Raw genomic sequence first — 12,411 nt, forward strand, 5'->3', positions numbered from 1 at the left:
AAAGTGATGCACTTAAGGAGTAGAAATCCAAGGGAGACATATGTGCTGGCGGTGAGAGGGTGATATGCACAGACAGGGGGAGGGATCTTGTAGCGATAGTATCTGAGGATCTCAATGTGACGAAACAGTGTGACAAGGCGGCCATAGCCAGAAGGATGCTAGGTTATAAGTAGAGAGCTATAACTAGCAAAAGAAAGGAGCTGTTGATGCCCCTGTGCAAGTCGTTGGTGAGGCCCCACCTGGAGTATTGTGTTCAGTTTTGGAGGATGTAAGAGAATGGAAGACCTGTATACCCTAGAGGAGAGGAGGAACAGGGGAGATATGATACCGACGTTTAAATACTTGGAAGGTATTAATATAGAAACAAATATTTTCCAGAGAAGGGAAAGTGGTAAAACTAGAGGACATGAATTGAGGTTGTGGGGGAAGGGGGGGGATTAGACTTGGGAGTAATTTCAGAAAATTATTTTTCACGAAGAGGGTGGTGGATGTCTGGATCTGGAATGACCTTCCAAGGGAGGTGGTGGGAAAAAAACCTGTGGTGGAATTCAAAAAGGCATGGGATGAACAACACACAGAATCTGTTATTAGAAAATAAGAATAGACATACTGGATCAGACCAATGGTCCATCTAGCCCAGTTTCCTGTTTTCCAGTAAAAAAACCAAAAACTTAAAGGGTTTCATATGTGTTTGCATGTGAATTGGTGCTTAGATGTTGACTCTGGCTGCATCAGCTAAGGCCGGAGCTGGGCTGGGTTGTATGGCCTGAGTTCCTATGCAGTTTAGGTGGGCTGGAGAGAGCTTTGATGGAAACTCCAGTAGTTGGAGCATAAGGACAGAACCAGGTCGACTTCTATGGTCTATGTCCCAGAAACACCAAAGAAAGACCATGATCAACTAAATAATATTACGTTCGTTGTTGATCTAGAATTGATAATGAATGTGGCTGTTGGGCAGACTGGATGGAACATTCAGGTCTTTATCTACCATCACCTACTATGTTACTATGTCCTCGTTGTTCCTGCTAGCTGTGGCTTGGATTTCTTTTTTATTTTATGTTTCTACTTTTATGTTCATTCTGCGGCATGATTTATTTTCCGCCAGAATCGTTATACCCACACTAGCCCACTCCTCAAGTCACTTCACTGGCTCCCTGTCCGCTTCCGCATACAGTTCAAACTTCTCATACTGACCTTTAAGTGCATCCATTCTGCAGCCCCCCATTACCTCTCCACTCTCATCTCTCCCTACATTCCTCCCTGTGAACTCCGCTCACTGGACAAATCTCTCTTGTCGTCCCCCTTCTCCTTCGCTGCTCTCCAGGCTTCGCTCCTTTTCTCTCGCGGCACCTTATGCCTGGAATAGACTTCCTGGACCTATACGTCTAGCTCCATCCCTACCTGTTTTCAAATCCATGTTGAAAACCCACCTTTTCACTGCTGCTTTTGGCTCCTAGCCCTCATTTGCCCTCCCTTGTTCCTTCCTTCCTTCTCACCAGTACTTCCCTCATCCGTAACTGTCTTGTCTGTCTGTATTATTTAGATTGTAAGCTCTTTTGAGCAGGGACTGTCTCTTTGTGTCAGGTGTTCAGCGCTGCGTGCGTCTGGTAGCGCTATACAAATGCTAATAATAATAATAATACTTTAGACCTATTTACTGTGGTCATATAGAAGTTATTTGGTAGTGTTCTGTGCTGTTATATGTTTCTAGTTTTGGTATTTACTTTGCTTTTGAATTTCTCTTTAAGTGTGTGCATCTTTGACCTATGTTTTACAGCTCTCCCCATAATTTATCAAATGTTGATAACAGAAAGAGCCTTTTAGATCCTGCAGGTCTTAGAGAGGCTGGTGTTGGTTTTGTCTTTGGTAAGTACGAGTATCTAGAAAAGATGTATGGTAGAGCTTTGAAATTCAGGTAACGCCAGGACCGCAGCTGGTCACGCAAAATACCAGAACAGAATAGCCTGTCTGTCTTGTCTTCTATTCTAGTCTTCTATGCTACTGTTCTCTAGAGACCCAGCGATATTTTGGAAAAATAATAATTACATTAAAATAACATTTTCAAATATCATAAAATGACAATAAATACATGAGCATATTTTCCATAAACCTTGATTGTATGAGTGAATTCCTTCAAAAAGGCTGTAAATAAATCCTAATAAATAAATATTGTTATCTGGAGTTTTGTCACCAAATGTTCTTTGCACCTAAAATTGGTTTTTCAATGGTTTCTCTTAAACTGTGAGCCGCATTGAACTTGTTTTGAGAAAAATGTGGGCTATAAATGTCATAAATAAATAAATAAACTGTATATAATATGTAAACCACTTTGGTTGTACCACAGAGAGATGCATTACCCCTAAGTGCTGATATTCAGATACCTTAACTGGTACATAAGTACATAAGTACATAAGTAGTGCCATACTGGGAAAGACCAAAGGTCCATCTAGCCCAGCATCCTGTCACCGACAGTGGCCAATCCAGGTCAAGGGCACCTGGCACGCTCCCCAAACGTAAAAACATTCCAGACAAGTTATACCTAAAAATGCGGAATTTTTCCAAGTCCATTTAATAGCGGTCTATGGACTTGTCCTTTAGGAATCTATCTAACCCCTTTTTAAACTCCGTCAAGCTAACCGCATGAAACGAATTTGCCATATCCAGTTAAGTACTGAATTTCACACGTAACCGGCCTGTGTGCCTGGATATTCAGTGGCCTGGCATTGAACATCCAGAGATGAAGCTGGACCACCACCGCTAGCTGAATATCGATTGAGCCCTGGGAAACTAAGGAGCACAAGCGTGCAAATTTCACCTCGCCTGAAATCGGCATCCCAACTCTTGAGCCACCCTTTCTTTGCATTTGCTGTTTTCCGAGACGCTTCTCTATCACAGCTGTTACACTGCTGCATCCTGGTAACTGTTCCATTATTAACAACTGCACCAGCTTCACACTGCAGAAATCACCATATCTTGCTTGGATTTAATTAACTTTTTTATTCTAAATTACATAAATTAATGACACCAAACAATTGTACAACGTGTTCCTAATCAGTAGGAACAGTGTCTGAGTTGTTACCTTAATAAGTCTTAATGAAACTATGCCTAGCAGAGATGGGACTTATTGCAAAGCTTTATGTAGCTGCTTTCTTTGCAAATTAAATCATTCTGTTTGCTGGCTGGTCTTGTAACTTGGTGACAGTGCTGTGCAGTGGCCAGTTTGTAATATTAAGATGCTACTGGATTAGCCGGCCTGGTGGCTGTTTCATCAGAACTTTGCACTAGCTCACTTTTCTGCTTGGTGGTCTTGGCATGAGCATGACTGATGGGACTTGGCTTTCTTTGCCGTATCTGGTCTTGATGGAGGCCCCTGTTGGAAGGCAACAAGGGAGTAGCGTTCAAAAGAGTGTGCGCTCAGAAAAATGATCTGGGGGTTAGTTTTACAAAAGGATGCCAAGGCAGTCGAGGCATTCTGGTGGATATGTTGTGCCTATTTCGTAAATGACATTAGAAAAAACAAACCAAAAGAGTAAAAAAAAAACCCCAAGTTTTTAGAGGAAATGCTTGTTCACAATATAATATTGAAAAACAATTTTACAAATTCAGCTTATCGGAAAATATTTATTGTTCTCATATCAGGAAATGACAGCACTGATAAATGTCAACACAGCCACAGTCATATGTATTATTTTTAATAATTGTACTTTTTTGTACTGAAAAATATGATATGATCCAGTATTTATATTATAGGCCAACAACTCCAGACGAAATTGGTTCAAAGCGGATTTCAAAAATTAAAAAACAATAGACTTAAAAGAAAGTGATAGAGATCAATATACATCGTTAAACAAATTAGTTTTCAACTTTTTTCAAAAGGACAAATATATGGGGCGTAATTTTAAGATCTAAAGGTAAAGAATTCCAAGTTTGGACTGTTTGATATATAAAAGAAAACTTTTTTAATATTTAATTCCAGATATAGAAAGAAAGAAAGAAAGAAAGAAAGAAAGAAAGAAGAAAGAAAGAAGGTGTGAACTTTCTGCTCTGGAAGTTGATAGAGACACAGTAAAAGTAAATATTTTAGTTTTATAGTCTGGACAAGATCCTTCAAAAAGTTTATAAATCCAGTACGCCAATTTATAGGACATACAGAGGGGCATAATCGAACGCGAACACCTGTCTCCATGGGCGTCTATGTCTGAAAACGGGTATATGAAGAGGCGGGACAGACCGTATTTCAAAAAAATGGACGTTTTTCAGCTGGGCATTTGTTTTTTTTTAGCGATAATGGAAACTAAAAACGCCCAGCTCAAAAACGTCCTAATCCGAGCCATTTGGTCGTGGGAGGGGCCACGATTCGTAGTACACTTGCCCCCCTGACATGCTAGGACACCATCTGAGCACCCTAGAGGTCAGTGCGGTGGACTTCAGACAATGCTCCCACATGCATAGCTCCCTTACCATGGGTGCTGAGCACCTAACCCCCTCCCCCAAAACCCACTACCCACAAATGTTCAACACTACCATAGCTCTTAGGGGTGAAGGGGGCACCTACATGTGGGTACAGTGGGTTTTGGAGGCCTCCCATTTACCAGCACAAGTGTTACAGGTAGGGGGGATGGGCCTGGGTCCACCTGGCTGAAGTGCAATGCGGTACCCACTAAAAGTGCTCCAGGGACCTGCATACACGCAGGCCTCTACGACTTGTTGCTGCTATATACCATTGGCACACCAGTTGACACCTGAAGACTAATGTCTCCGAAAACGTCCTTTATTGGAATAAGCATGCTTACTCACAGTTAACTGCAGATCAGAGGTTGTGCCCCACTGGCAACGAGTCTCCCTGGTACTGAGATTAGCAGTAGGTCAGAGCTGGCAGAATGGTGTACAATGCCCTCTTTCAGCCACATTCAAGGTAAGAACTAAGTTCTGTAACGTGGCTAACACATGAAAGGGATCTAAAACTGGCTTACAAAAATGGCCACTACCTCATGGACTACCGGAAACAAAACAGGGCACACTCTGACCCAGTAAGCAGGGGGAAAAGCACCATGGGAGTAGAGCCTACCAACTACCAACATCTTGAGCATTTGCCACAAGCTAGTGGAATCACGGAGCCCAATACCCTACACCCACCACAATGCATTGCTGATGTGACTCTGCAGTGCCCTTAACAGAAAAGGTGTCACACTCACCCGAGACCCACATCAGAACCAGGGAAAGGCTGTCAGAGGATAGAACACATTCTGCTGTCTTGGAGGTGGGTATGGCATTTGAGGCTGGAAAAAAAGTTTTTAAAGTGGGTTGTTTTTGGTGGGAGGAGGTTAGTGACCACTGGGGAAGTCTGGGGAGGTCATCCCCGATTCCCTCCAGTGGTCATCTGGTCAGTTGGGGCACTTTTTTGGGACTTGTTCGTGAAAAAAAAGGGTCCACAAAAAATGACCCAAAATCGCGGTAAAAACGCCTTTTTTTTCGATTATCAGCTAAAGACGCCCATCTCTCCTCGGCCGATAACCACGCCCCAGTTCCGCCTTCACCATGCCTCTCACACGCCCCCGTCAACTTTACCCGTTTCTGCGATGGATTGCAGTTGGAAACGCTCAAAATCGGCTTTCTATTATACCGATTTGGGCGCCCACAGGAGAAAGACGCCCATCTCCCGATCAGAGGTTGTGCCCCACTGGCAACGAGTCTCCCTGGTACTGAGATTAGCTGTAGGTCAGAGCTGGCAGAATGGTGTACAATGCCCTCTTTCAGCCACATTCAAGGTAAGAACTAAGTTCTGTAACATGGCTAACACATGAAAGGGATCTAAAACTGGCTTACAAAAATGGCCTCTACCTCATGGACTACCGGAAACAAAACAGGGCACACTCTGATCCAGTAAGCAGGGGGAAAAGCACCATGGGAGTAGAGCCTACCAACTACCAACATCGTGAGCATTTGCCACAAGCTAGTGGAATCACGGAGCCCAATACCCTACACCCACCACAATGCATTGCTGATGTGACTCTGCAGTGCGCATAACAGAAAAGGTGTCACACTCACCCGAGAGCCACTTCAGAACCAGGGAAAGGCTGTCAGAGGATATAACACATTCTGCTGTCTTGGAGGTGGGTACGGCATTTGAGGCTGGAAAAAAAGTTTTTAAAGTGGGTTTTTTTTGGTGGGAGGAGGTTAGTGACCACTGGGGAAGTCCGGGGAGGTCATCCCCGATTCCCTCCAGTGGTCATCTGGTCAGTTGGGGCACTTTTTTGGGACTTCTTCGTGAAAAATAAGGGTCCACAAAAAATGACCCAAAATCGCGGTAAAAACGCCTTTTTTTTTCAATTATCAGCTAAAGACGCCCATCTCTCCTCGGCCGATAACCATGCCCCAGTTCCGCCTTCACCACGCCTCTCACACGCCCCCGTCAACTTTACCCGTTTCTGCGATGGATTGCAGTTGGAAACGCTCAAAATCGGCTTTCTATTATACCGATTTGGGCGCCCACGGGAGAAAGACGCCCATCTCCCGATTTGGGTCACAATATAGGCGTTTTTCTCTTTCGATTATAAGTAGGACAGGCTGTAACAGGCAACCAATGCAGACTTAACAGAGAAGGAGTTCCGTGATCTGATGTTTATTTTTTTACCAAAAATCATCATAGCTGTGGAGTTCTGAAATACCTGTAAATGGGAAAGATTATGTGCTGATAATAAACAATATAAGATGTTACAGTAATCCAAGTATGACAAAAAACGGACTGAACTAGAATCGAAAAATGCTTTTTAACAAAGAATGAATGCTTCTAAATTGATTCAACTTAAAAAGTACTGACTTAATTAGTGCATTAACTTGTGGTGTTAAAGACAAGGTAGTATGCAAAAGTACTCCGAGAACTCTAAACACTTATTCCACTTTCACTGTCATCTTATTAGCTAAAGTTAGCTCTTAAATGTAAAAAATATGTAGCCAAAAAACAATTCAACTTATATAACAAAATGCATAAAAAATATCCTAACAGAGCTGAAAAATTGTTACATAACATAAATATTGCTATACTGGGACAGACCGAAGGTCCTTCAAGCCCAGTATCTTGTTTCCAACAGTGGCCAATCCAGGTCACAAGTATCTGGCAAGATCCCAGAACAGGAAAAGATTTTATGCTATTTATTCTAGAAATAAGAAGTGGATTTTCCCAAGTCCATCTTAATAATTGCTTATAGACTTTTCTTTTAGGAAATTAGCCAAACCTATTTTGAACCCTGCTAAGTTAACAGCTTTCACCACATTCTCTAGCAATGAATTCCAGAGTTTAATTATACATTGAGTGAAGAAATATTTTCTCCGGTTTGTTTTAAATTGACTACTTACTAGCTTCATTGCATGCCCCTAGTCCTAGTATTTTTGGAAAAAGTAAATGAGTGATTCCACTCCACTCAGTATTTTATAGACTTCTATCATATCTCGTCTCCTCCAAGCTGAAGAGCCCTAGCTAGCCTCTTTAGTCTTTCCTCATGGGGAAGTTGTCCCATCCTCTTTATCATTTTCATCACCCCTCTCTGTACGTTTTCTAATTCCGCTATATCTTTTTTTGAGATTCTTAAAAAAGGGTTTTGAAAGTTATGCGGGTCCCAGCCAATATTCAGCCAAATCCCACCCTGCATAACTGTCTTATGCGGGACCTGGCTGAATATTGCCTGGGACCCACATAAGCTCTGGCAGCTAGCTGCCCGACAATTTGCCCTGAGTATTCAGTGCCTGTGCCCGCACATGGCCTGGCACGAGTATCAGAAGCTAATGTAGCCAGCGAAGGTCAGCGTTTGAAAAAATCACTGACCCGCTTATTATTGGCCAGGATCAGTTTAGGATGGGAACAAGCAGGTTTTTGCGAAAAATTTTAAATCGATAAATAATATTGGCGGAAGGAACAAGGTGGATTCTGGAGATCTTTGGAGAAAGCAATGTGTTTGCTCATGGCTGATTTCTTTAACTCTCAGGTGCAGTCTGAGAAGATTGTGAAGGGTCCTACAGTACAGCGTCTCTCTGTGCTTCCTGCAACTCATCGCATCGATGCCTCTCTCACCCCACCACCAGTGACAGAGAAAGATGCAAAGAAAGGTGAGGTTCCACATGTCTAAGTGACTGAGAATGGGAATATGGAATAGGATCTGCCTTTGAGATGTGTCCCCAGAGTGCATGTAAGCCTGCAAATCTGATTTCTCCTGTTCCCCTCTTAGTATTCAGCACATAACCCTCTTCTCCAAGCACAAGCAGGAAGCACTTATTCTGATTGATACAGTGGAGTACCCAGACCTGCTATTTTGGGTGAAATCAGAGTTAACTTGGGTGGGCCCTCCCCCCCCCTCCTACCCCACCTCCCTAGTAGCTTACAATGTCCCCTGCCCTTCTGCACAGTAGATATATAAAGTACAGGTTTGTTTGTGGTTTCCCCTCCATCCCTGCATCCAACATCTCTCTCTCTCTCTCTCTCTTCCCTCCTACCCCCTCTGCTGCTGGTCCCAACATGTCTGCAACTCTCTCCTCCCCTGCCTGTGGGCCAGCAAATGACCCTTTCCCTGAACTCTCCCCCCCCCTGTCCTCGTTATACTTCCAATGCATTGCTGGTGGCAGCATCGATTCATATTCGCCGCCTGCGTTGGCCCTACAGGCTTCCCTTCGCCGCATCCTTCCCAAAGCTGATGTCACTTCCTGTTTCCTCACTGCATGACAAAACAAATGAGTAGCAGCCTGTGCCTCACTGTTCTCATAGGATAAAAATTACTGCCTCCAAGTCTTATAACTTCTGCAACGTGATACAAACTGCTGCCCTCTAGGGAGAAAGGATGAAAAATCTATCAGATGGCAGGAAAACTTCAACATGTAACCTCTTCTTACCACATCCAACACACACTTACCCCTGTATTGAAATTTGAAGGTCACACCCGAAATACCTGAGATTTGCAGTTTTAAGCTGCCACTGCCAGTTTCAGGCTGTTTTCTTTTGGATTGGCAACAGTGGCGTTCCGAGGGCAGGGCGTGCTGCAGGAGGGGTGCAGGGAATAGCCGCGTGATTGTCGGCTCCACTGGTTTCCTGCTCCCTCTTCCCCAGAACCAGCGGAGCCGACAGCCGCGCGGCTGCTCCCAGCACCCCAGCAGGTAGGAAGAATGCACCTGGGAGGGGTTCTTGTAGGTGATGTGACGGGGGGGGGGGGGGGGATGCTGCTACCATAGGGGACGGACAATGCTGCACCCGGGGAGGGGGTGTGTAGCGGCGATCCGCCCTGGGTGGCAGCCGACCACAAAACACCACTGATTGGCACAAGCCTCACAGGCTTTCTCAAAGATCATGGTGGTGGTGGTACCTATGTGTCACAGATACAGGAAAGGTGAGCCCTTGGACTGCAGCCAGAGCTGCGGCAGACAAGTCCCCTAGGCTGGCACAAGGCAGAAGTCAAGGCAAGGACAAAGGCAGAACTTGGCAAGACAAGACTAGACAGAACAAGGCCAGGCAGGGCAAGGCATAACTGGAGAAGACTAGAGCTAGACAAGACTGGGAAAGGCAAGGCAGGACTAGGCTAGACAGGACACAATTAGACAAGGCAAGACAGATGAGTCAGAAACCAGATCCAGACTAGGCAAGGAAAAGCAAGGCAGTAGGACTAGAACTGGAACCCAGGCAGGACAAGGCAAGACAAGGAACTAGGTTAAAACTGGGTCTAGACAGGCAAGACAAGGACAAGGCAGGAACTGGATCCGGGCAGGACTGGACAAAACAACAAACAAGACAGGCAAGACTAAGGCTAGGCGCAGAAGACAAAGCGACAAAAAAGAAACCAAGGTCTAGGCAAGACAGGAATAGGCAGGGCAGGAACAAGAGTCCAAGGGAAGGCAAAATCTGGAGACAAGGCAGGGCTGAAGGTGAGGTTGGAGTATGGCAGGAACTTGGAGACAAGGCAAGGCTGGTGCTTGACAGGAAATAGGCAAGGCAGGGTCCAAAGCAAGGCAGGAACAAGAACAGGGGCAGGATCAAGGCAGGAGCTGGAACAGGGCAGGAACACAAGGAGACCTTGCAAAGGGAAAGGGGATGGGACTTGATATACCGCCTTTCTGTGGTTACAATCAAAGCAGTGTACATATTATATACAGGTACTTATTTTGTACCTGGGGCACTGGAGGGTTAAGTGACTTGCCCAGAGTCACAAGGAGCTGTAGTGGGACGAACCCAATTCTCCAGGATCAAAGTCCATTGCACTAACCACCAAACTACTCCTCCACAAAGCAGAACACCACGAAGCAAGGCCCAAGCAGACCCGTTACAAAGGCGACGAAAAAAAGCATGGGCCTCCCTTAAATATGCCCAGGCCAGTGATGTCGCTCTTGGCATGCCTCCCACAGTTCCCTATGTGGACCCTTTAAATCGTGGGCCAAGGTACGCGTGCACACCCTAAGGGGAAGGCACACAGCGCAGTCCGCTGAGAGAGCAAGTCACCACCCAGGGGATAGCTGGAGAATAGCATGGGACCCAGCCTGACTCCCTCACGGCATTGGAAGGTGAGCTGGGGTGCAAGTCATGGAGGAAGCTGTTGCACTTTGGCCCTTCACAGAGAAGGTGTGTTAGTCCATCCATATCTCGATGATTGGCTCATCAAATCAGAGTTGGAGGAGTAGTATCGGTGGGAAACCTCTCAAGTGGTTCAAGTGTTTCACTCACTGGGATGTATCATCAATTTCCAGAAGATCAAGCTGGAACCCTGGGGGTGCACTTCAATACCAAGTGGGGAAAGGTTAAGAACTTAAGTGTTGCCATACTGGGGCAGACCAAAGGTCCATCAAGCCCAGTATCCTATTTCCAACAGTGGCCAATCCAGGTCACAAGTACCTGGCAAGATCCCAGAACAGTAAAACAGATTTTATCCTGCTTATCCTAGAAGTAAGCAGTGGATTTTCCCAAGTCCATCTTAATAATGACTTATGAACTTTTCTTTTAGGAAATTCTCCAAACCTTTTTTAAACCCTGCTAAGCTAACTGCTTTTACCACATTCTCTGACAATGACTTCCAGAGTTCAATTATACGTCGACTGAAGCAATATTTTCTCTGGTTTGTTTTAAATGTACTAATTAATAGCTTCATTGCGATTCACATCTACCCGTTCCACTCCACTCATTATTTTATAGACCTCTATCATATCTCCCCTCAGTCATCTCTTCTCTAAGCTGAAGAGCCCTAGCCACTTTAGCCTTTCCTCATAGGGAAGTCATCCCATCCCCTTTATTATTTTTGTTGCCTTCTCTGTACCTTTTCTAATTCCGCTATATATTTTTTGAGATGCAGTGACCAGAACTGCGCACAGTATTTGAGATTCTGTCACACCTTGGAGCGATACAAAGGCATTATAACATCCTCGTTTTTGTTTTCCTAATAATCCCTAACATTCCATTTGCTTTCTTAGCCACTGCCGCACACTAAGCAGAGGGTTTCAACGTATCATCAACAATGACACCTGGATCCCTTTGCTGGGCGGTGACTCTTAGTGTGGAACCTTGCATTACGTAACTATAGTTTGAGTTCCTCTTTCCCACATTCATCACTTTGCACTTGCTCACATTAAACATCATCTGCCATTTAGACGCCCAGTCTCCCAGGCTCGTAAGGTCCTCTTGTAATTTTTCACAATCCTCTCGCGATTTAACAACTTTGAATAACTTTGTGTCATCAGCAAATGTAGGGCCCTATTTACTAAGGCATGCTAGAGTTTTTAGCGTGTGCTAATGCTAGAGACACATATATTCCTATGGGTGTCTCTAGTGCGCTAAAAATGTAAGTGTGCCTACAACACTCCATGTGGAAACTTAAAAGAATAAAACCTTTCTTCCCAAGATCCATCTTTCGCAACCTGGTACAATCAATGGTAGTAAGCCACCTGGACTATTGCAATGCACTCTATGCTGGCTGCAAAGAACAGACTATCAAGAAACTTCAAACAGCCCAGAATACCGCAGCCAGACTCATATTCGGAAAAACAAAAAATGAAAGTGCAAAACCCTTAAGAAAGAAACTGCACTGGCTCCCACTCAAAGAGTGAATGTTGTTCAAGATATGTACTATAGTTTTTATTTTTTTTTTGTTACATTTGTACACTGTGCTTTCCCACTCATGGCAGGCTCAATGTGGCTTACATGGGGTAATGGAGGGTTAAGTGACTTGCCCAGAGTCACAAAGAGCTGCCTGTGCTTGAAGTGGGAATTGAACTCAGTTTCTCAGTTCCCCAGGACCAAAGTCCATCACCCTAACCACTAGGCCACTCCTCTACTCCATCATCTATGGAGATGCCCCAACTTACATGCTAGACCTTGTCGACCTACCTCCAAGAAATGCTAAAAGATCTGCCCGCACATTTCTTAATCTACACTTCCCTAGCTGTAAA

At 44.5% G+C, this 12,411-nt stretch overlaps 1 protein-coding gene across 1 annotated transcript in view; it reads left to right on the plus strand.

Annotated features, from left to right (window-relative positions):
• Positions 1-12,411, plus strand: part of IQCH (IQ motif containing H) — a 307,537-nt gene that overhangs the window by 82,340 nt on the left and 212,786 nt on the right. The window contains exon 6 of the mRNA XM_030192830.1: positions 7,983-8,103. Within this exon, the coding sequence (XP_030048690.1) occupies positions 7,983-8,103 (121 nt within the window). The remainder of the gene's footprint in view (positions 1-7,982; positions 8,104-12,411) is intronic.

The sequence above is a fragment of the Microcaecilia unicolor genome, chromosome 1, assembly GCF_901765095.1.
Source record: "Microcaecilia unicolor chromosome 1, aMicUni1.1, whole genome shotgun sequence".
NCBI classification, from domain to species: Eukaryota; Metazoa; Chordata; class Amphibia; order Gymnophiona; family Siphonopidae; genus Microcaecilia; species Microcaecilia unicolor.